Here is a 25,335-nt window from a genome sequence, read left to right on the forward strand (position 1 = left end):
GACACGCACATCTTCGGGGGCGGGGAGGTGACGAGCCCCAGCACCGCCCCTCGGCGCGAGCGGCGAGCCGGGAGGTGAGTGACCAGCCGCGGGCTGGCTTTTCCGCTGCTGTCGGGTCGGGGGACGGGCCAGGAGCGGCGCTCGGGGCTTAGGCCTCCCGGGGGCGGGGACCACCCTGGCCCGGCTGGTTGACGACTGTTGCCTAGTGACCCGGCTGGGCGTTGGGGGGCCGGGCCGGGCCGGGGTCGCGGCGAGCTCCAGGTCGCCGATCCCCCTTCCCCGATGGGAATCGAGGCCTGGAGGCCATGGGACACTCGGGGCCGGGGTCGTCTCCCTTGAGCCAGCGGCCGGTGGTGGTGAGCTCCGTATCCTTTTGGGAAATGGGGCTGTGTTCTCTGGACTCCCGTGAGACAGCTCCCCTCGGTTCCCGCGGAGTGACACTTTAACCTCGGGTCCCCAACCCCGGTCCTTCCCTCCCTGCGTCCTTCGCAGACAGTTGTCGTCGTTGTGGTTGGACGGTTATTGTGTGTGAGGTGGGTGGGGCAGGTGGTTTGTTGGGACTGAAATCCCCACCGGAGCTGGGGGGGGGGGGTGATTGTCTCCAGAGTTCTTGTGTGTCTAAAGCTGCAGAAAAAGGACGAAGGTTTAGATCCGAAAGCTTGCAGAAACTTCTTGGGTTTCCTTGTGAACACATGCACCCCTGGATCAGTAATTAAGGACACCACTGTTAGCAAATCTTCCTCTCTAACCGGCTCATGAGACTAGCGACTCGAGAGACTTGAAAGTGCTATGGCAATAGTGACTCAATTGTAAGTTAGCAACTAGATTTTTCGCACATCAAACGCAGGAATTGTTTGTATGATGACACTTTAAAAGACCGTATTCTTTGAGTAAGTTTTCTAAGTAGTATGCCTGTGTTCTGAAAAATAAGATTTAAAAAAATGTTTTAACAAAAATGCACCAAAACATGGGGTTCGGACACCCGAATATGTTCTAGTGATAACTTGAAAGTCGGGTACTTCAATATTTCTTTTGAACTGTGCAAACATACATACACATACACACACACACACACACACACACACACATATGTATGTATTCTTAAAGCTTGGGAGAGAAGGGCTTGTTAAAAAGAACCCAGTAGAAGATCAGGGCATTAGTTCTATTCAAATATACTTTACACATATGGAGAAACTATTATTTTGTCTCTAACATACATAACCAACCAGTAAAATAAACATAGGCACATTGTAGTAATACACGTGAAACGTTTCTATAAAAATCAACTCTATAGTTGGGAATAATGACTCCTTCACATACTTGAAATTAATGATCTCCCCTCTCAAGATAAAACAGGTCTTCATATGTTATTTCTACTATTAGGTTTCCCGTCTTTTAACAAGTCCCTGTCATTCCTCATACTCAGTTTCTCATGAAATCCATTTACCTTTAGCATTGCCCAGAACTTCGATCCACCATCATCTGTCATCTACATAGTTTTATTCCCTTCTGATTGTCTATCTGCATCTTCTTTGTCCTCTAGTTTTCTATACTAGACTGAGTCACTTTGTCTCCATGTTTAAAAATCCCATGATTTTAGAGGGGCTTCTCATTATTTTTAGGGTTAGCTGAAATCCTTAACATGGTTCTACTGCCTTTCCAAAGTCATCTCTAGAATGCCTTCTGGCCTTCCCTAGCCACCATGTTTATTTTTCTTTTCCTCTTTTGGAGACATGACCCTTACTTATGCTTCCTGGAAGCTTTCTCAAGCAATTAATGTGTATTCTACTCGCTTCAGGGAGACTTAGCCTATATGGATAGATTCTCCTCATAATATGTTCTCAGGATACTATTGCTGGGTTGCTGTCTTTATATTAACAGGATGTTCCTCATCTCCTTTGTTGTGTGTGTTTTTTTAAATTATTTATTTATTTATTTATTTGAGAGCGACAGACACAGAGAGAAAGACAGATAGAGGGAGACAGAGAGAATGGGCGCGCCAGGGCTTCCAGCCTCTGCAAACAAAATCCAGACGCGTGCGCCCCCTGTGCATCTGGCTAACGTGGGACCTGGGGAACCGAGCCTGGAACCGGGGTCCTTAGGCTTCACAGGCAAGTGCGTAACTGCTAAGCCACCTCTCCAGCCCTATTGTGTGTTTTTTATAGTATTTTTATTTATTTATTTATGTAAAAGGGAAAGAGGGAGAGACAGAGAATGAATAGGCATGCCAGGGCCTCTGGCCACTGCAAATGAACTCCAGACACATATAGGTCCTGGGGAATTGAACTTGGGTCCTTTGGCTTTGCAAGCAAATGCCTTAACTGCTAAGCCATCCCTCCAGCCCCCTGTATAAGTATTTTTTAAATATTTTATTTTTATTTATTTATTTAGTTTACAGAGAAAGAGGGAGGGAGAGGGAGAGAGAATGGGTGCTCCAGGGCCTCCAGCACTGCCAGCGAACTCTAGATGCATCTGGCTAACATGGGTCCTGGGGTATTGAACCTGGGTCCTTTGGCTTTGCAGGCAAATGCCTTAACTGCTAAGCCATTCCTCCAGTCCATAAGTATTTTTTAAAGTATTTTATTTATTCATTTATTTGAGAGAGAGAGAGAGAGGCAGATAGAGAGAATGGATGCACCAGGGCCTTTAGTCATTGCAAATGAACTCCATATGCGTGTTCCCCTGTGCATATGGCTTACATGGGTTCTGGAGAATCGAACCAGGGTTCTTAGGCTTTGCAGGCAAACGCCTTAACCACTAAGCCATTTCTTCAGCCCTTGTATGAGTATTTTAATGTTTTTTTTAAATGAGTGAGCTCACTGGATACTTACTAAATATACAGGAGTTATATGAGGTATTTATGTGCATTATCATCTTTAATCCTTACAGTAATCACTTGGAAGTACAGGTGCTTTCTCCCCTTTGCCCCGATTAGAAGTAGTATTGAGTAGCTAGTGAGCAATAGAATTGGCATTAGAACAAGGCGTCCTTGGTACTGAAGGTTGTATACTTAGCTGTGCATCAGAATCACCTGTAAAACTTGCTCAAGCTACAAATTCCCTACCTGCAGCTTTACACATTTTGATCCTAAAGCTTTGAGACAGCCATCGAGAGATCTGTGTGGTTTAACTAAGTTTACCTGTTTACCAGAGTTTGAAAACCTTTGCTTTCCAAAATATTTATGTTTATTTTTAAAAGCATTATGTATTTGAGAGAGAGAGAGAAAGAGTATGGGCACACTAGGGCCTCCTGCTACTGCAAACAACCTCCAGGTGCATGCACAGCTTTGTGCCTCTAGCTTTACATGGGCTCTGGGGAATCAAACCTGGGCCATCAGGCTTGGCAAGCATGTACCTTTAACTGCTGAGCCATATCTCCGGCCCCAGAATACGCTTGTATTTTATGAGTTTGTTTTCACACAGTGCTATGCCACATTTTAGATGTCAAAATTTCTTTTCATTTTTTTTGAGACAAGGTCCCATGTAGACCAGGCTAGTGAATCAAGTTCCTTGAACTCTTCTGCCTTCTTTCTCAGTTTCCAAAGTGCTGGGATGACAGGTGTGAGTCAGAGGATGTAACTATGCAGTGATTTCATAGTTTGTTAATTCATTTGTAAATTGAGCATGCTGACCCATGTTTATAATCTTGGAATTTTTGTTGTTTTTGAGACAATCTTCCTATGTATGTAACCCTAGCTTGCTCAACCTCATAGCAACTTGCCTGCTTCAGAGTGCTGGTATTACAGGTGTGTGCCATCAAGTACTTTGAAAGCTGTAGCAGGAAGATTCCAGGCCTGCTAGGTCTATAGAGAGAGCTGACTCACAAAACAAAAAAGCCCACCAGACAAACAACAGAAAAAAAAATCAAAAAAACAAAATACTGGGCTGGAGAGATGGCTTAGCGGTTAAGCGCTTGCCTGTGAAGCCTAAGGACCCCAGTTCGAGGCTCGGTTCCCCAGGTCCCACGTTAGCCAGATGCACAAGGGGGCGCACGTGTCTGGAGTTTGTTTGCAGTGGCTGGAAGCCCTGGCGCGCCCATTCTCTCCCTCTCCCTCTATCTGTCTTTCTCTCTGTGTCTGTTGCTCTCAAATAAATAAATAAAAAATGAACAAAAAAATTTAAAAAACAAACAAACAAAATACTTATAGACCTATGATGATTAGTATAATTTCTTACCCACTTACTCCTTTTCCTACATCAGTGCTGAAGAGCCGGAACTGAGCACTGCTGCTTTCTACAAATTAATTTCAAGACTCTGTTTTACTTCTTATCAAAACTATAGCCTGGAAATGGCTTCAAGAAATTTGGATGTACTCCTCCCCTCTCAGCTCTCATCATTCTAGCCTTTTCTTTTCTGGGGGAGCTGGTGATTAAACTCAGGGACTTAAACATGCTAGGCACGTGCAGTACCTCAGAGTCCCAGCCCTTATGTTTGTGATTGGGTATTTAAACATGTGTTGCTTTGTAACCTCTCATGTTGTACCATGGTTTTAAGTTTGTAACCAGTGACCAGAACTGAGTGTTATTTCCCTTTTTTCTAACTGCATTGAGTGTGATGCCTTTCACCTTCAGTGGATGCTCATAGTTGTCTTGATGTGCATAGCTAAGGCTTTTTCCATTTTTTTTTTTTTTATCAATTTAGTCTTATCAAGAAACCTGTTTTGAGCTGGGCATGGTGGTGCACGCCTGTTGTGGTAGGAGGGTCGCCGAGAATTCCAGGCCACCCTGGGCTAGGGTGAGACCCTACCTTGGAAAAAAAAGAAAAGAAAAAAGAAACTTTGGGCCAAACTGATGATAAAATTTCTTATTACTATTATTAATAAGAGATACTTTTATAGCTTAAAGAGAGTGATGCATCATATTCAGCAGGTGTAATCTTTATTCAAGTAAGCTTAGACATGACTTGTGGTTAGGCCAAAGAATGGTTTAAATTGCTTTCTGGTAATCTGAGTGCTACCCCAGAAGAGACATGCTTTTCAAGAATCATCTCAACAGACTCCACCAATAGATGGAAACAGAAAATTACTGCATATGAGTATGGGTACAGACCCTTTACCTTAAATGTTTCATCAGAAGTATTTAATGCTATGCAAATGTAATTCCTATCACTGATAAAAGGGGTATTTTTGTTTTTTGACATTTGTACAGGAAAAAATCTCAGACTTTTGTGGCTCTTTAAAAGTGATAAATACATTTAGAGCTCATTTTCTGTTTATTCACATTATTCTTTGCAGTCATTGTGTATTATTTTGTGCCTGTAGACAGTCTCTCTTCTGCTAGGTGCCATAGAGACTGAACAAAGTAGCATTTTACATTGCAACATCTTTAACAAAATGAAAGTTTTTAAACTTGGCAGTAGGGGACTCACTGTAACTCAGTTATTTGAAACTTAAGAAACTTTTTAATTTTAAACTATTTTATTTTTATTTATTCAACAGAGAAGGGGAGGGAGGGAGGGAGGGAGGGAGGGAGGGAGGGAGAAAGAAAATATGGGCGTGCCAGGGCCTCCAGCCACTGCAAATGAACTCTAGAGGCGTGCGCCCCCTTGTGCATCTGGCTAACGTGGGTCCTGGGGAATCAAACCAGGGTCCTTTGGCTTTGCAGGCAAATGCCTTAACCGCTAAGACATTCCTCCAGCCCTTAAGAAGCCTTTTTAAAAAAATTATTTTTATTTATTTATTTGAAAGTGACAGAGAGAGAAAGAGGTAGACAGAGACATTGGGTGAACCAGGGCCTCCAGCCACTGCAAACAAACTCCAGACACGTGCACCCCCATGTGCGTCTGGCTAACGTGGGTCCTGGAGAATCGAGCCTCGAACTGGGGTCCTTAGGCTTCACAGGCAAGTGCTTAACCACTAAGCCATCTCTCCAGCCCACTTTTTTTTTTTAAAAGCATAAATATAGGGAGGATTGAAGGGGCCAGAGAATCACTGTGGCTTGCAGACAGACAGCAGCTCAGGGTTGAAGGAGATACCCTGATTCTCAAGGAAAGAAATACGTCGATAACAGATAAGAGGACCCCCAGCATTAAACTGTAGCATCCACACACACACGTGTACACATCACACATCGTATGCACCACACACATGAACAAGCAAAATTAAGAGTTACCTGCTCCCTTTAGCTACCTACCATTGGTACCAGATGCTATAACACTGCCCACCTTCTGCTGGGTATTATGGAACCCAGTGTAACAATAGATTCACCTGTTGGTTCTGCTGAAGACTAGATGTTTGCTGAGCATTTGTGATGCACTCTTAGCTGAGGTTTTTGAGGGAAACTGGTTGAGTTTCAAGTAAATTCTACCAAATGTAGAAGAATAAATGGGTTATTTGAGTAAACATTTGTCATTTATAACTTTGCATTTGGTGGGAAATATTGGCTTACTTCCATTTTCATTAATCAAATGAAAATTTGAAAAGCTAGTATTTTAAGAACAATAGACCCTGGCTTATGTGTTAAATGGCTATTGCTAATAATTAAGTCTCTTTTAGGTTCAAGTTGTATTTTACAGACTCTATGAAATAATTCTGCCCTTGGCCTTCTGACCAGTTATGATACACTTTTTCTTCTTGAGTTTCTTTGGATGACCCTTTTCAAGGGTGACTTATGATGCTTAAATTTGTACATTCACAGTCTAGACATTTTTTCTTTTTAGGCTTTTAGGTCAACAAAAGTTTATTTCTCCATATGTTGTCATTTAATCAGTTCAGATTCTGTATGTTCAAAATTGAGTTCCTCATCCCATAAAACATCTTGTATGTCCTTCCTTGGTAATGGCTTCATCTACATCTATATTCTGAAGTGAGCGGGGGTGAAAAGTGGGCTTTCTAGTTTTGTCTCCTCATTTATCTAATTGGTCACTAAACTCTCTTAGTTTTAACTTGTTTATTTTTCCTTTATTCTCCTTCCTCATTGTTATTTCCTTAACTCAGTAACCTATTCCCCTTTAAAATTTAAGGTGTGAAGTATATAAAATTGCATTAATGTAGTTATTTTGCAATTATAAAACAAATATCTATCTAACCAGCAGCCTTTGAAAAAAATCTCCAAATGTCCTTTCCTTTGTCTTCTACTTTGCATTCGTGTGTGTGTGTGTGTGTGTTCCTCTACTTTGTGTTGCCACTGTTGAGTCAGGCTGTGCGCCCTACCTCTCCACCCCAGGACGTCTTTCACTTTGCCTGATGGAGTGATTAGTCATCTACTCATGCTAGAAACCCTTTGGTGGCTTCTCATAGTGTGATGTATCCATGTTCATCATACTTAATAGTTTTGGTGATCTGGCTTTTCTAGTCTCCTTTGCCATACTTTCTTCCTCCATATTTTGTTTTGTGTTTACTCCTACTCCTTCCCATTCTGTAATCCAGTTCACCCACTCACCTTTAAGTGCACTGCCAACATTCTTGTGTCCCTCTTATGTTTGCTCTTGTAACACTTTGTAGATTCTGTGACACTTTGTCATCCTAGAGGCTGATGCTGTGTCTGTTTTACTTGCCTGTCTTCTCCCACCTTACAGGTAGAGCCTTTATAGCTTACTTTTCTTTACTCCCTCCCCAGTTTTATACATAAGGTATGTGTGGTATTGAATAAAAATTAAATGCCAGGTTAGTTTCCATGTCTGCCCTTTAAAAAAAATTTTTTTTTTTGTTCGTTTTTATTTATCTATTTGAGGCAGATAGAGAGAGAGAGAATGGGCACACCCTGGCCTCCAGCCACTGCAGACGAACTCCAGGTGCGTGTGCCCCCTTGTGCATCTGGCTAACGTGGGTCCTGGGAAATCGAGCCTTGAACCCGGGTCCTTAGGCTTCACAGGCAAGCGCTTAACCACTAAGCCATCTCTCCAGCCCTCCATGTCTGCTCTTTACCTAGTGTGCACTACTAGTTTTCACTCTGGATGATGGACAAGGGAGCTCAGATATGAATATCAACTCTGAAACTGTCTCTTGTTTGTATCATAAGTCTATAGTTTTCAGAGCAAATCATAATCTTGTTCTCCATATTGTGGCAGACTAATCTTTCTTTCTGTAATACCCGTTCCCTTATTTGCTTTCATATTTGAACAATAGTTTTGAGTTTATCTTGATGTTTCCATAACCCAGTACATTTGAGTAGAGTTCCAATTCAATGCTAGAATTCTGCTGATCTGAGTCTGCTACTGTACTGATTCTCTAAAGAACAGAAACTTTTCCATTTGTGTCTGGCTGTATTTGTCACTGTATAACAAGGTGCAGGGCATGTAGTGTGGAGTTAAATGCACAGGTAGGTTTGAAACAGGGTTTGTATCCTTTTACTGCCTCATCAAAATCAACAGCAGATGTTCACAAAGAGCAACTTGGCACAGCAAGTAAATGTTTTCATATACCAGTACAACATTTTCTAACTGCTTACAGAATGCAACATTGAATTCAAAAGGGAAAATGAATCTCCACTGACAGTTTAAATCTTTAGTAGAAGAAAGTAGGTACTATTTACATGAATGGAGAAAACAATCCAGACAAGTGCTAATTTATACATTGGTCTTCAGATAGTTTGCTTGTGAATCCAATAAATAATTTTGCATGACATTAGGTTGATGACATCTGAAGATTTTTGTCAAGAGCATAATAAATTCTGGATTGCTAGATAGTGCATTTATGCATTACTTCATCCAGACCTTGGAGTTAAGGTTCGCCACAGAGATGTATAAGATCTAAACTTTGTTTTCTTGTGTCTGGTACTGGAGATTGAAGCCAGGGCCTTCAACATAGGCAAACACTCTAGTACTGGACTATGTGCCCAGCAAAGACTTAAACATTTTATAGAGTTCTTGAGATTATCTGTATCATTGTTGATTTTCTCTTTTATTTGGTCTGTCTGGTATTGATATAGAATCAGCCCACTTTCTTTCCTTCCTCCTTTTCCTTCCCCCTTTCCCTTTCCCTTTTCCTTTTCCCCCTTTGCCACCAGGCCAGGCTTGGGATGGAACTCTTGAAGTTTCATCCCCCCAAAATTGTGTGTTTCTCTATTCTTTCAATTCTGTCAGCTTTTGCTGTATTTACTGTGAATTGCAATTATAATTGTATTGCTTGATGATCTAATAACTTTATCATCACATGTCTACCTTTCTGTCTGTTCATTACTACATTCATGTCAGTTTGTAGACTTTTGCATTTGTTTTAACCTTTGTATTTTCTTATAAGCAGTGTATAGGTGACTCTTGTATTTTAAATATTTTAACAATCTCTACCTATTAATTGACATTTAAAATTTTCTGGAAAAGCTTTATTTTATATTGGTTTTTCATTGTTTACCCCCAACCTATAGAATTTTATGTAAACTACTTTAGCACTTTGAGAGATCTCTTTCAGCTATTCTCTGATACGCATAATTTCTGTTGTGAAGTTTGGGAATTTTTTTTCCTCCTCTTATAATTACTCTGTTTTCTGTCACTGCTTTTAAGACTTAATCCCTGATTCTGAGTTACTTGGTATGGTAGTTGTAGACATGGCTTCATTTGTGTTCATCCTTTCTTGTGGTTTGTTGAATTTCTTGGACCTTTGTCTAGTTTGTTGTTTTTTTCAGAAAGTATTCCTTCCCTTTCTCCCTAACATTTAAGACCTGTGATATTGTTTCATGAGTCACTGAGGCTGTCTTCAAATTAATGATGAGGTTATAGGTTTCTGCCGCTGCACCTGGCTTCAAAGCATATTTGTCCTAAAACTAAGGCAGGCCTTCTGGTGTTTCTGCCAAATGCTGCTGTGACAGTAAGGATTCTTCACCATCGCTGAGGAGTGATTGGATGATTGAATGATTGAGTGGACAATACTCTAATTGGTCCTGCCCTTAACCAGGTAGTTTCACACTACATATTGGGAGTATAGTATTCACCACAGCATGAAGGGCACCTGTGCTCTTTTCCAGCACCATTCTTCTCATTTTGAAATCTTAGCCCAGAACCCACAGCCAGCTCTACTAGGTTGGATTTTTGTCACTGTTACAGAACAACAGCTCGGCGAGGTGGCTTATAGGAGCTCTGTTCTGTGCCTTGTGCTTGAGCCTTTCTTTCTTTTTTTTTTTTTTCTTTTTGGTTTTCCTAACAGATTTCACCTGACAGAAAGCTGGCGCAGTCTTAGGGTTCACCATGTTAGGTTTACTATTTCTTTTTTTCTCAGTGATATTCTTGCTGCCTATTTGGTATCTGAAAATATTTTATATATTTTGTCCAGTTTTCTAGCCCTTTAAAATAAGAGGGTAACTTGAATCTGTTTCTCCATTACAGCCAAAAATTAGAGTAACATTTTTAAATGTACAACATAAAACATACCAAATAATTTTGATTTTTTTTTTTTTGTTTCTGAGGTAGGGTCTCACTCTAGCCCAGGCTGACTTGGAATTCACTATGCAGTCTCTAGGTGGCCTTGAACTCATGGCAATCCTCCTACCCCTGCCTCCTGAATGCTGGGATTAAAGGTGTGCATCCCCATGCCCAGCTTTGAAATAATTTTTAACAAGTTTTTATAATTGTACTAGAGGGCATATGTATGTAATGCTTTGATTAAATAACAAAATCGTGTGTGTGTGTGCGCGCACACACATGAGGTGGTCTAATAATGCCTCTGATTCTCCCTGAATTCTTTATCTGATTCATGATTCAAAACTGCTATTTAAAAAATATCTAAACCCATGTAGTCTGAAAAGTTTGCATGTAATTGTCGAGCTCTGAGTGTTGTAGTTGAAGAAAGCTTCCTTAGGCAACAGATACTACTGCAATTTACCAATGAGCAAAGTTATTGTGACCATTGTTAATCATTAACACAAACTAGTGGTCACTATGGTGACTCAACAACTACTCATTACTAAATGGTCGTTAATAGCACTTGCATATCAAGCCTCATAAAATCTTGTTATTTTATGACTTCATGCTTGTGCCTTTTTTTGTCCCTTTGCCATCAGAGTTCTTCCTTTTCCTCCCTCTCCAGCACACAAAGCTTCTGTCTGGAGTGAGAGGAGTTATCACTGTTGGTGCCCAAGCTGGTCTGAAACTCCTAGACTCAAGTGATCCTCCTGACTCAGTATCCTGGTATCTGTGACTGTGGGAGCATACCGTTGTACTCAACAATGCTTTTCTTTTTTTTCTTTTTCTTTTTTTTTTTTTTTTTGTTTTTTCGAGGTAGGGTCTCACTCTGGCTCAGGCTGACCTGGAATTCACTATGTAGTCTCAGGGTGGCCTTGAACTCATGGTGATCCTCCTACCTCTGCCTCCCGAGTGCTGGGATTAAAGGCATGTGCCACCACACCCGGCAACAATGCTTTTCTTTCAGAAAATTTTCTCAGATCATTTCATTGTTCAATAGTAGTGAATAAAAGTTATAAAATACATAATTTATTTAATATGACATTGCCTCCTTTTAGCTTTTGGTCATCATTCATTCCTTTCTTTTTTTTTTTTTATGTTTTCAAGGCAGGGTCTTGCTCTAGCCCAGGCTGACCTGTAATTCACTGCATAGTCTCAGGTTGGCCTCAAATGCACATCAGTCCTCCTACCTCTGCCTCCCTGGTGCTGGAATTACAGGCGTGTGCCAGTGTGCCGCTGCGCCTGCTAGTCACCCTTCCTTTAAGTGAGTGTCCACTGGGAATGACTTTCTCTTCTCTTCTCTTTCTTTCTTTCTTTTTAACTTTTAGAACTGAGATTCAGAGGAACAGTTTATTCTAGACTAAAATTTATACTGAAGTGATTGGATTCTCAGAAGAAAAATATAACATAACTGAATATGGCATTGTTTTACTCTTTGGTGTGTGTGTGGGCCGTGGGGGTGACACTAAGCTCTTTAAAGGGTTAATAAGTGCTTAGACAAGTAAAACTGATCACTTTGCCACATCTTCCTGTTTCTAGGTAACCAGTGCCGCAGCCATGGAGTCCATGCTTAATAAATTGAAGAGTACTGTTACAAAAGTAACAGCTGATGTCACTAGCGCTGTTATGGGAAATCCTGTCACTAGAGAATTTGATGTTGGTCGACACATTGCCAGTGGTGGCAATGGGCTAGCTTGGAAGATTTTTAATGGCACAAAGAAGTCAACGAAACAGGTGAGTTTCTCAGTCCAATTGGAAAACATGCCAATTAGTAATACCAGTTGCTAAGTACTATGAAGATGTATGCTGATGTCAAGAAATTCTAAAAGTTTTTTATAGATGCTCTTTTTTTTTTTTTTTTTTCCTCTCCATGTGTTTGTTTTCTGAGAAAGAGCTCATGTCTCAAGCTCATGTCAAGGCCAGACTGGCTTCATACTCACTATGTAGTCAGGGCTGGCCTTGAACTCATGATCCTGGTGTGTCTACTTTCCAAGTGTTGAGCTTATAGGAATGAGCCACCATGCATGATGTTCTTCAGTGGATTAAAAAAAAATGAGTGTGTCTGCACATGTATGTCTCTGTCCATGGGTGTGAGTGTAGGAGTCACGCATGATGAAGTCTGAGGACATATTTTGGTTGTTGACCTTGGCCTTTTACTTTGTTTGAGGCATGGTCTCTTTGTTGTGCACTACAGCCAGACTGGCTACCCTGTGAGATGCCAAGATTCTCTTGTCTCCACCTGCTGTCTCTCCATAGACGGGCTGGAATGTAGACACTTGCTGCTGTATCTGGCTTTATGTGGGTTCTTGGGAATCAAACTCAGGTTGTCACACTTGGACGGCAAGTATCTTGACCTGTTTAGTCAACTCTCTTGCTCTTTTATTTATTTATTTATTTATTTATTTATTTATTTATTTATTTGAGAGCGACAGACACAGAGAGAAAGACAGATAGAGGGAGAGAGAGAGAATGGGCGCGCCAGTGCTTCCAGCCTCTGCAAACGAACTCCAGACGCATGTGCCCCCTTGTGCATCTGGCTAACGTGGGACCTAGGGAACCGAGCTTTGAACCGGGGTCCTTAGGCTTCACAGGCAAGCGCTTAACTGCTACGCCATCTCTCCAGCCCTCTTGCTCTTTTTTAATCGATTGTTAAATGGGCTCTTTAGCTCTCATTTCACTTTATGAAGTCAAAACAAATGCTTTTAAATATGCTCTGTATCTCCTGGTTATAGATACATTGACATATCTGTCATCTTACAATCTTGTTTAATAAAATAAAAATGTCATTTTAGCATGCTAGATGGCAATATTTAATGAACTGTTTTAAGATAAAATTTGTCATAGTCTAAATTTTCTTTATTGATTATCAGTAGGTTTCTGACAAAGTAAGCCTTATCTAGTACTTTTGTTGTTTGGCAGCTAGAGAATTGAACACAGGACTTGGCACATGCTCAGCAAAGACTGCAACTGAGTTAAACCGCAGCCCACTTGGTGTGTTCTTATTTCCTGCAATTCCATAAGTGTCTATAATGATTTTGTGTGTATGTGTTAAATCTCATAGTTTTTTTGGTTTGTTTGCTTTTGTTTTTTTCCTAGGTAGGGTCTCAGGCTAACCTGGAACTCACTCTGTAGCTCTAGGCTGGTCTTAAACTCACAGCCATCCTCCTACCTCTACTTCCTGAGTGCTGGGGTTAAAAGCATGTGCCACCATTCCCAGACTATTTTTATTTATTTATTGTTAATTTGTTATTATTATTTAACCCCCAAGGTAGAATCTCACTCTAGGCCAGGCCAACTTGGCACTCATTCTGTCGTCCCAGGCTGGCCTCTAGCTCATAGTAATTTGCCTACCTCTTCCTCCCAAGTGCTGGGATTAAAGGTTTGCACTACCGTGCCCAGCCTGTTTTTTTTAACTTCTTAATTTATTTATTTGAGAGAGAGAGGTAGAGAGGTAGAGAGAGAGAGAGAGAGAGAGAGAGAGAGAATATGAGAATGAGCATGGGCATGCCAGGTCCTTTAGCCACTGCAAACGAACTCTGGATGTGTGCACCCCCTTGTGTGCATGTGGCGACATTGCATGCTTGTGTCACTGCGCTGGCTTACATGGGAACTGGTGATTCAAACATGAGTTCTTAGGCTTCACAGGCAAGTGCCTTTACTGCTAAGCTATCTCTAGCCCTTTTCAAATTTTTTTTAAAATTGACAACTTCCATAAACAATATGCTATGATCATCATCTCCTCCCACCACCCTCTGTTTTATTCCCCAATCTCCCCTCCACTGAATGCCTTCTTCTTTCCAACTAGTCTCTCTCTTTTTAATGTCATCATTTTTTTTCCCTCCTATTATGCCAGTCCTGTGTAAGTAGCATCAGCCACTGTGAGGTCATGAATCTCATGGCCATTTTGTGTCTGGAAGACAGTATGTAAGCATTCCTTCTCTTCCTTTGGTTCTTGTGTTCTTTCTGCTACCTCTTCCGCAATGGCCTTTGAGCCTTGGAAGGTTTCCCATTTAGTGCTGAACACTCCACTGTCACTTCTCAGCATTTTGTTGAGTTTTGAGTTACTCCAGTGGTTATTGCCATATGAAAAGAGAAGCTTCTCTAACCAAAAGTGAGAGTAGCAATAATGTTTGTGTGTATATATGTGTGTGTACACACACACACACACACACACACACACACACACACACACGCATTTAGGGGAATGTTTGGTGGGCATAATATATGTATTTTGCCAGCCAGCATTAATAGTTTTCCTCCTAGGTCTTAGGACCTTCCAAGCCATAGGCTTTTGATTAGGTTTTTAGTACCAGGCATTAATTCCCTCTCTTGGAATGGGCCTCAAGTCCAATCAGAGAACACTTGAGGGCTGGAGAAACAGCTTAGGTGTTAAGGCACTTGCCTGCAAAGCCAAAGGACCCAAATTTGATTCCCCATAACCCAGGTAAGCCAGATGTACAAGGTGGCACATGTGTCTAAGTTCATCTGCAGTGTTGGAGGCTCAGGTGCACCCATTCTCTTTTCTATATCTGCTCCCCCTTTCTCAACTAAATAAAAAGAACAGTTGGTTTCATCCATGACAGACATGCCACTAATGTGCCAGTTGGTACATTTGCCCTGGCTGGCCAGCCCTAGAGCTTTCAGAATTCACTGCTGGTTAATATCTATGATGATTTTTTTGTCCCCCAACAGGCTGCATAGCTCTTTCCAGCATCCTGGCAGCTAATTAAGAAACTGTTCTTTTAGTGAAGAGAAGTTTGAATTAGTTGTATGAAAAAACATTGGTTTAGCCAGGCGTGGCAGTGCATGCCTTAATGTATATACTTTTGAATTTTCTTTCTTTGGGTGTTTCAAACTGCATGGATCAGAACTGAGTATTTTATATTTATTACTGGTTAAAGTGCTAAGAATAGGTAGGTATCTTATCAACCTTGACATTTCAGCCTCATTTTAAAAATATTTTTCCTTTAGTTGAAAATTTGATTAATTTTAATTTTTTTTATTTTGAGCTGTGTGTGGTGGTACATGCCTTTAATCCCAGCATTCGGGAGGCAGAGGTAGGATTGCTTTGAGTTCCAGGCCACCATGAGACTACATAGTGAATTCTAGGCCAACCTGGGTGAGAACCAGACCCTACATAGAAAAACCAGACTTCCTTATTTTACTAAAGAGATTAAGTAAAGCAGGTAACTGAGACTTGTGATGTAGAATCTAGCCAGCAATGCTTATATGTAAATTCTTTAAAATTAAATTGTATTCGCTAGTTGGTTTAGTCTTATTTCAAGTGCACCATAGCAATGTGTGATGGGGACTGCCAGGTTGGACAGTGTAGTACAAAACCTTCTAACACGCCTGCAGGTTCTTTAGGACAATGCCCATCTAGAGAAACAGAAGAGAAAATGGGAAAGGACACACATCTTTAAGTGTCTTGTCCTGTGACCTCAGTCCGTGGATAAGGGTGTTAACACTCAGCATGTTCTCCTCCTCTCAGTCCCTGGAAAAGGGTGTTAGCACTCAGCATGCCCTCCTTTTCTCAGTGTCTGGATAAGGGTGTGAGCACTCAGCACATCCTCCTCTCAGTGTCTGGATAAGGGTGTTAGGACTTAGCACGCTGTCATTTTCTTTCAGGCTTTCTTGGTGCAGCCTGTTGTGCACTTGATTGCTACTTGTGTTTGTTAACAGCATGTATGATCTTAATGTATCCAAAGTAGTTCATAAGCATGTTAAGTACAGCTTTTAAAGGTGTTTAATGCCACACTGTGAAACTTTATTTAGGGAACTTTTTCTCTTATCTTGTATGTCTGTGGGTGGGAGGCAAGGACATGAATGGCCTTCTGTATGGCCTGTACCTCCCAATGCTCAAAAGAGCTGAGGTTATGTATGCATGTAGATTAATGCTGCACAACACCATTGCCTTCTGTATGGCCTATACCTCCCAATGCTCAAAAGAGCTGAGATGATGTAAGCATGTAGATTAATGCTATACAACACCATTGCCTTCTGTATGGCCTGTACCTCCCAGTGCTCAAAAGAGCTGAGGTTATGTATGCATGTAGGTCATGTATGCACGCAGGTTTAGCCTCCTACCTGAAAATCTACTTGAATTGCTACAAAATCCAAAGCTTTTTGAGTGCCAACATAATGCCACAGTAGGAAATTCCACACCTGATCTCATGTAACAGATTGTAGTCAGAATTCAAGTGCACCGAAATCGTGTTTAAAAAGTTACTTCCAGGCCTTGGTTGTAAGGCATGTGTGAAACATAAATGAATTTCATGGTTAGGTTTGAGTCCCACCTGCCAAGAGATCTCATATCTGCATGTGTATATGCAAACTATGAATCCTCTCTGGTCCCAAACATTTTGGTTAAGGGTTATATGGAGCATGTGTATGGGTGGTATGTAAAGGTGTTACTCTCCCTCACTGCTTTTTTCCCCCTAGAGGTTTGTATTATGTGGTGCCCGAGGTTACTTCTAGTATTGGCCCTAGAATTAGAATACTTGGGTTTAACTATTGTCTCTTTGTCTTATTTATTGTTAGGTCTTATGCAACATGTATCCTCCACAGTGTGCTCATTTAAGAAGTGATAAAATCACTTACCTGGTAGTGTTGCTATGAAGACTTGAATAGTCCCTGAAAAGAACACAGCACAATGCCTATAAGTAGTCAGTTGACTTGAACATTTCTTTGTTTGAAGATCTCTAGTAGTTGATGTCTGAAACTGGCAATGGAAATCATTGCAATAAGTTCACTCATTACCTGATTTCCTTTTATAACATTGTGATTTGAAAGTAACAAGGAACAAAGTTTGAGTTCAAGATCAACATAAAAATAATTGGCAAGAGAACTAACTGTTCCAGTTTAGATTGAACTGGACCGTTAACCACTGCTGCACTCTTGGATACTAGTGTTTATGCTTGACATAGGAGTGGTACTGGGTTTTTGTTTATTCTAATGTATTAATGCTCCCTGTGAGGTTGACAGGACAGCTCCATCTGCTACAGATGCTTTTTCATCAGCCTTGAATGTGCAGGTCAATGGTAGCTAAGTACCATAGAGTAAATGTGCCTAAGTAGAAAACAATGAAAGAAAATTAGCAAAGTCTTGATGTTGGTTATTGGTGTCAGATGATAGCTCACATGTATTTATTGAATGTTTGTAACATGTTGGATATTGTTGATTCTTTTTATATTGTATCATATTCTTTAGTGATATCCATGCTACTTATCACACTTTTCTGTTTGGAGAGCTTGCTGAAAGGTAGTCAATGAACTTAAAACTCTTATGAACTAATATCAAAGTTGTGCTCTGTTAATTCATTCTCTTTTATTATAGTACATACTACTTTGTTCAATGGTTATTTGAGTGGAGTTACCATATAGATCCTTTATGATATTTCCTTCTTTTTCTTATAAATAGTATGAATTGTTTAAATAAATTTGTTACAAAACAAATAGACTATATATTTCTTCTCTTTCAGTCTTTTTGGTTTTCTTAAGGTTAGGGTCTCAATGAAACCCAGGCTGACCTGGAACTCACTATGTAGTCCCAGGCTGCCTTTGAACTCACAGAGATTCTCCTACCTCTGCCTCTCTAGTGCTGGAATGAAAGGTGTGCTCTTTATGCTATTTCTCTTTAGAGATGCAGTTCTCTAAAATCTTTAACCTATTCTTCTATATATAACGCACACTCAAATTATGTTGAAGAAATTGGTTGGCTTGAAAAGTTGCAATAACTTTGAGATGCTTAGATTGCCAGGCTAACTTGTGAAAACAGTAATGCTAATGTAGCAAAAGTTAGGGGGAAGGGCTAGAGAGATGGATCAGTGGTTAAGTCGTGTGCCTGCAAAACCTTAATGATCCATGTTCCAAGGTACCCATGTAAAGCCATATGCACAAAGAGGTGCATGTGCTGAGTTCATTTGCAACACCTGTAGGCCCTGGCATGCCCATTCTCTCTCTGCTTACAAATAAATAATTATTTTTTTACAAAAAGTGGAAAAAACCTACAAAACTAATTAGAAAAGAAAAGCAATAAAATTGATACTCTTTTAGATATAAATAGTGGTGTAACAGTTGTAACAATAGGTTTAATTAGAGGCTTTGAAGGAAACCTCTAAGAAAGTTTTAGATCTAATTCAGTATCTTTTCTGGAATAATCTTGTAAAACATCCATTCTTTGCTAACTTTGGTTTCAGTTTTTTTCAATCATTTTATTATATCGTTATGAGTATTAGTTTTCATTGTTAATGAGAGCACGTCATTATAATTCACCTGCTGCCTATCTGTAGGGTTATTTTTAGATAGATTTATGCAGATGATATAACTGAGCAAGAACTTCTGCCTTGGGTAACCAAGAGAATTAAAAAGATTGCCAAGTAGACTGAAAATGGTGGTGCACGCCTTTAGTCCCAGCACTTGGAAGGCGGAGGAGGATTGTCATGAGTTTGAGGCTTCCCTGAGACTACATAGTTAATTTCAGGTCAGCCTGGGCTAGAGCAAGACCCTACCTCAAGAAGAAAAAAAAAGACATCGAAGATGTTTGCTTTAAAAATAGCTGTGAGAGAAGTGTGGGTGCAGCTTCTTGTATTAGCAACCATTCAGTTATTGCTTATAAGAAGGTAGGGACATAAGTACATCAAGGAGTCAACATCCTCCACCACATGGTCCTAAAGGTTCTGTCCAAGGTGCCTAAGGGCCCACACATCCACCTGTGGCTGCTTGCTGGTCAGCCAGCTGTATAGGTTCTGGCTAGATGAACAACTTCCACCTAGCTATACTGAAAAGGCTGTTAATGAGTTTGCACCCACTAGCCATCTCAGTCCATCTTCTGGACGATCCTGGAAGATGAAGCCCCCTGGCCCAGAGAACAACAGCTGTAGTGCAGACATCATAGATAACGTACATGCACAAGATGGTGTGTGTACTGCACATGAGCAACAGGCTTGCACTCTAGGTGGGAGGGATGATCCTTAGTTTGACCATCTGGTCCTGAAGGCCCCAAGGGCCAGGCACAGTGTTGCTCTCTGGTCCTTGGAAGCACAGAGAGGGCTGCCACCCGTTAGGTGAGGCTGGGGAATGGGCACATCCATTCTTAACCCTATTGGGGTGCAGTGCTAGAGGCCAGCAGGCTAGCTATGGCTACAAACCAACCTTGAGCTTACCTTGTTACTGAAGAGATTTTGGATGTTGAAAACAACTCCCCCCTTAAAGAAATGAGGGGGCTGGGAAAGTAGCTCAATTGGTAGACGGCTTGCCTAGCATACACCGCATAAAGTGGTGTGGTGGTACTTGCCTGTTGTCCCAGCACTGTGGAGGTAGAGAAAGAAGATCAGAAGTTCAAAGTCATCCTTGACTCCAGCCTGGGTATATATATGAATGCATGACACCAATTTTCTTTCCTTTCCTCTCTCCCTCTTTCCTCCTCTCCCTGTTTTTTTTTTTTTTTTGAAAATAGTATGTTTTTGACTTTAAGCATATTTTTTTGAATGTGTTTAAGAAAGAGTCTACAGTAAGTAACATGAGGAACACAGGCAACAGTTTGTATGTCTGATAATCACTAGAATTCCAAACTGGAGATTTTCTGATCTCTTTAGATGAGACCTTTAAAAATGTTTAGATTTCCTAATCATGAAGAAACTACCCTTTTGATTGAAAAGTAGTATAATGACACTAAGATTTCCTTAATAGTTTTAGTCATTTCTATTTGTAGATTGTTAAGAAAGACATGCAAATGTAAATTTATTACTTTTATATGTTTCCTGATTAAAATTACACAATTTCTTTATTAGGAAGTGGCTGTTTTTGTCTTTGATAAAAAACTGATTGACAAATATCAAAAATTTGAAAAGGATCAAATCATTGATTCTCTAAAACGAGGAGTCCAACAGTTAACTCGGTTACGACACCCTCGTCTTCTTACTGTCCAGCATCCTTTAGAAGAGTCAAGGTAAATTTTAGTTATTTATTTATTTTTGGTCTATGTGTATGTGTAGCGGTAATGGTGTGGTGTGTTATGCATGTCTGTGTGTGATATAAATATGTTTGTGGAGATGTGTACTGCTTGTGTATGTGGATGTAGAGGCCAGTGGAAGATGTCAGGTGCCCTCTGTCAGTCTTCCACCTCATTTCCCTGAGTCATGGTTAGACTAGCTCACCAAGGAACCTGTCCCTAACCCTTATGATCTTCCTGTCTCCACATCCCCCATTAGTGCTGGGGTTCTAGGCATCCGCAGCCATGCCTTGCTTTTTTTTTTTTCCCCCCCTAATGCCTGGGTACTAGGAATTGAACTCAAGACCTCCTGCTTGTGCAGCAAATACTTTTAAATACTGAGTGATTTACTCTGTATCATTCATATGTAAGCCTTTTGACTTAGTTGGTTGAAATGCATTATAATTAACTGAAATTGCAAATCAGAAAGTTTGTCTTACTTAGTTTAGTAGGTTGCCTGATAGCTCATATGTATTTGATTTTGATAATGTCCAAAATATGATAGTAATAAAACCTTTTATTTCCCAAACAGGGATTGTTTGGCATTTTGTACAGAACCCATTTTTGCCAGTTTAGCCAATGTTCTTGGTAACTGGGAAAATTTGCCCTCTACAATATCTCCAGACATTAAAGATTATAAACTTTATGATGTGGAAACTAAGTATGGTTTGCTTCAGGTATGTTGAAAAGTCCTTTCCCTTACAAGTTTTTGGCTATTTCATATGTATTAGCCATGTAAACTACTTTATTTAAACCTTTGATTCTTGACATTAATTTGAGAATTATTTCCAAAACATTTTTTTTTCTGTAGTTTCTTATTAGGCTTAAGTTACATTTTAAGTACATGAAACTAATAACATTGATCCTTTGAAGAAAAGCATTTATTGGATTCCATAAGCAAAACACTAAAGTAAAAATAAAGTGCTCATAAAATATCCTTAATGAAATTTAATAGGTATTGAGAGGTTTTATAAGCCCTTCCGCCTGCCCCCCCTTGAGATAGAGTTTCACTTTAGTTCAGGTTGACCTGGAACTCACTATGTACTCCCAGATACACCTGTTTTCTTCTTCCCTACTCCCCCTCCCTTGCAAATAAGTAAATTAGCAAATAACTAAAGTTATTTTTATTTACTTACAAGGGGAGAGAATAAAGGAAAGGGGATTGAGAAGGGGAAGAGAGAATGGGCACACCATGGCCTTTTGCCACGGCAACAAACTCCAGGTACATACATCACTTTGTATTATCTGGTTTTACATGGGTACTCATGAATCAAACCCTGGACATTAGGCTTTGCAAGCACGCACCTTTAGCCACTGAGCCATCTCTCCAGTTCAACCCTTGTTATATGTAACTACTTTTTAAAAAGTTTTCCTTTCACTGTATACCAGAGTAATATATCTTCAACTCCATAGAGAAGATTCTATACAGAAGATTCTAAGTTCCTTCAAGACAGAGATTTTTTTTTTTTTTTTAAGTTATGGACACAGTGTGTATACACACTCATGTTGGTACCATCGTTAGCCTCCTCCCTTTCCTCCTCCTCCACAGGGACCCTCCTTGTTGGGGAATGTGGATCGTGCATTGTGTGGTTAGCCATCAGTTATGGCTAAGAGGCAGTGTCTCAGTGCATAATGACCCAACATGTGGCTGTAACAATCTTTCTGGCCCTTCTTTGCAAATTTCCCTGAGCCATGTTGGGTTTGTTTTGGGTATACTTCAGTGATGTGGTCTTGGGAGCTTCTTTGTCTCTGGATATCTATCTGGTTTGGGAGGAGTTGAATGTTCTCTGTGTCTATCTCCTTCACCTATGTGCTGGTACCAGGTTCACCAAGAAAGCAGCACTCTTGCTCATTTCCTCAATTACTCTTGGTTTCAACTGGGGCCCTGGTGAGGTACGATGGGCTGATTCTGTCCTCAGGATCTGCATCCATCTGTAAAAGAGAAGCAAATTCTCCAACAGAGAGTGAAATTAGCACCAGATAAATGGGATAACCACTATTACTTTAGAGAGAATTTAATAGGTGTAGGCTCTCTTGTAGCCCAGGATTTGTGGGAGCTTGATAGTAGAGAGTGGGCTTGTTTTTGAATGTAGTTCTGACTTGTTTCCCAGCTCCAGCTATGGATGCTGTTCCATTGAGTGGATCAGCTAGCCAAATCAAGAGCAGTTGGTTACCCACTATGGCTGTGTGCCACTATTGCACTTGGGTGAGCATCATGTCAGGTTGTTTGCTGCTCAGTAGCTTAGACCACGAGTTGCTTGGATAGATGTTGGTCATTTTCCCCCAGTCACTCATGTAGCACCTTCTGGCACTAGATAAGCTCTCTGCCTGGTGACTGACTCTCCTTCAGATTCCAACCAGGTCACTCCATGTTCCATACCAACAGCATATGGTAATACAGAGGTTTTATTTATTTATAGGTTTTTTGAGGTAGGATCTTGCTCTAGCCCAGGTTGATCTGGAATTCACTATGTAGTCTCAGGCTGGTCTCTTAACTCATGGCAATCCTCCTACCTGCCTCCCAAGTGCCAGGATTAAAGGTATGTGCTACTATGCCCAGCCTTCTTATCTTTAACAGCATTATTAAAGTGTCACTGGCATGTACTGTGAACTGCACATTTGCAAACAATATAGTCTTATACATTTGATGTACACATACCTATTAAACCATCACCAAAATCAAGATCAAACACATGTCTGTCCCCCCCCTCTAGGCTTCCTTGTAATTCTTCCTCATAGTCTTTGTAGATCCTTTATCTTGTTCCTTGTACTTGGTCCCAGGAATTCACCAACCTGATTCCCATTACTATGGATCTTTTCTTCTTAAACTCTTTTTTAATGTAAAGATTTATTTTTATTTATTTATTAGAGTCAGAGAGAGAGAGAGTAAGAAAGAAAGATAGAGTGAGAATAGGCATGCCAGGGTTTCCAGCCATTGCAGATGAACTCCAGACCCATGTGCTACCACGTGCATCTGGTTTATTACATGGGTCCTGGGAAATTGAACCTGGGTCCTTTGGCTTTGCAGGCAAATGCTTTAACCACTAAGCCTGATCATTTTTCTTTAATAGAACTTTATGGCCTGGAGAGATTTCTCAGTGGTTAAGGTTGCTTGCGTGTAAAGCTGATGGCCCTGGTTCAGCTCCTCTATACCCACACAAAGCCAGACATATGAAGTGGCATGTGCATGTAGAGTTCCTTCACAGTGGCAGGAGGCCCTGTGTACACATACATTCTCTCCCCCTCCTGTTTTCTCTCTCCCTCCCTCTTCTTACTCTCCCTGTCTCTCAAATGTATAACTAGTATCTCTGTGGTATGTTTTATGACCTGGTTTATATAATATTTCATGCTTTCTTTATTTTGATTTTTCGAGGTAAGGTTTCACTCCAGCCCATGCTGACCTGGAATTGACTGTGGAGTCTCAGGTTGGCCTCGTACTCACGGCAATCCACCTACCTCTGCCTCCCAAGTGCTGGGATTAAAGGTGTGACCACCACGCCTAGCTTAAGCTTTATTTATAATATACATATCAGTAGATAGAGTGAAGTCTGCCATGATGTTTTGAATTTATTAAGTTAAACTACCACTGTTTAAAATAATCCATCAATAAGGAGATGCACAAATTTAGTTACTTGTTCAAAGTTGCCAGGCCAGTAAGTTGTGAGGTAGGGACAGGAACCCAGATATCTTCTAAAACAGTAGTGGTTGACTTTTTATTTTATTTATTTGAGAGAGACTGACAGAAAGAGGAAGATAGAGAAAGAGAGAGAATGGGTGTGCCAGGGTCTTCGGATACTGCAAACAAACTCTAGCCTGCACAACCTTGTGCATCTGGCTTACGTAGGTCCTTGGGAATCAAACCTGGGTCCTTTGGCTTAGCAGGCAAGTGCCTTAACCACTAAGCCACCTCTCTAGCTCCTGGTTGCACTTTTTTTTCCTGTTAAAGTTTTGCGTGTGTGTGCTCTGCAGTGTGTGGTATATGCACATATATTTGCCTTGGCGGTGTTCTATACACCTTTGGTTGTATTTTTTTTTTTTTTAAAGGTGTGAGCCACCATACCTGGCAGCTTCTTCCTTTTTTAAAAAATATTTTGCTTATTATTTATTTCAGAGAGGGAGTGATAGACAGTGATCTAAAGAGACAGATAGAGAGAGAAAGAATGGGCATGCCAGGGCCTCCAGCCATTGCAAATGAACTCCATATACATGTGCTGCATTGTACATCTGCCTTATATAGGTTCTGGGGAATTGAACCTGGGTCCTTAGGCTTCACAGGCAAGTGCCTTAACAGCTGAGCCATCTCTCCAGCCCTGGTTGTACATTTTATTGCTGTTTTGCTTTCATGTTCAAAGCTGTAAGTAGGGATATTCTGAAAAAGTCATTCTCATATTTTTTTCATTATACAGTAAATATTTATTGAAAAATTATGTATCTGGCACAGTTCTGGGTGCTAAAGAAGTAGAAATGTACAAATGTACATTTGTACAAAATGTACAAAATGGACAAAAGTCCTGCCTTTTAGAAACTTATGTTCTCATGTGAGAAGGGGATAAACAGGGTTTTGGTGATTAGTATGGTGAAAAAAGATGGAGAGGGAGAAAGAGAAATGGTTTGGATAGGAGAGAAAGCCTTGTACTTTTGCATGGGATAGTCAAGAACGATTTCATTAAGAAGGAGACATTTGAGAGGACCTGGAAAAGTCAAACAAGCAAGTCATAGATACCTAGAGAAAGAATGATGTAGGCCCAGAGAACCACATATACAAAGTCTTGTAACAGTATCATTAGTGACATGTCCAGGTGGGGAAACAAGAGAAAACAAACCAGTAGTAGGAGTGAGATCAGGAGCTCTTGAGGGAGTGTCCTGGAGGACAAAGAAATACTTTGGATTTTACTCTGAGAGGTTTGAGCAGGAAAGTGTAGGATCTGGGTTAGGAAACGCAGTGAGACTAGATCATATTATAGCTGTATTTTGACAGTGGAGGTAAGAGGATTTGCTAAATAAAAAAATAAA

At 40.5% G+C, this 25,335-nt stretch overlaps 1 protein-coding gene across 5 annotated transcripts in view; it reads left to right on the plus strand.

Annotated features, from left to right (window-relative positions):
- Window positions 1-25,335, plus strand: part of Scyl2 (SCY1 like pseudokinase 2) — a 55,771-nt gene continuing 30,436 nt past the window's right edge. For 4 of the 5 annotated variants that reach the window (XM_045151936.1, XM_045151940.1, XM_045151937.1 and 1 more), the window contains exons 1-3: window positions 11,872-12,066; window positions 20,123-20,280; window positions 20,855-20,999. In XM_045151936.1, coding sequence (XP_045007871.1) covers window positions 11,890-12,066; window positions 20,123-20,280; window positions 20,855-20,999 — 480 coding nt within the window. In that variant the 5' untranslated portion in view covers window positions 11,872-11,889. Of the gene's footprint in view, window positions 75-11,871; window positions 12,067-20,122; window positions 20,281-20,854; window positions 21,000-25,335 lie in introns of those variants that run through there. The other variant, XM_045151939.1, reaches the window with a different exon arrangement.

Source organism: Jaculus jaculus, chromosome 6 (assembly GCF_020740685.1).
Source record: "Jaculus jaculus isolate mJacJac1 chromosome 6, mJacJac1.mat.Y.cur, whole genome shotgun sequence".
NCBI classification, from domain to species: domain Eukaryota; kingdom Metazoa; phylum Chordata; class Mammalia; order Rodentia; family Dipodidae; genus Jaculus; species Jaculus jaculus.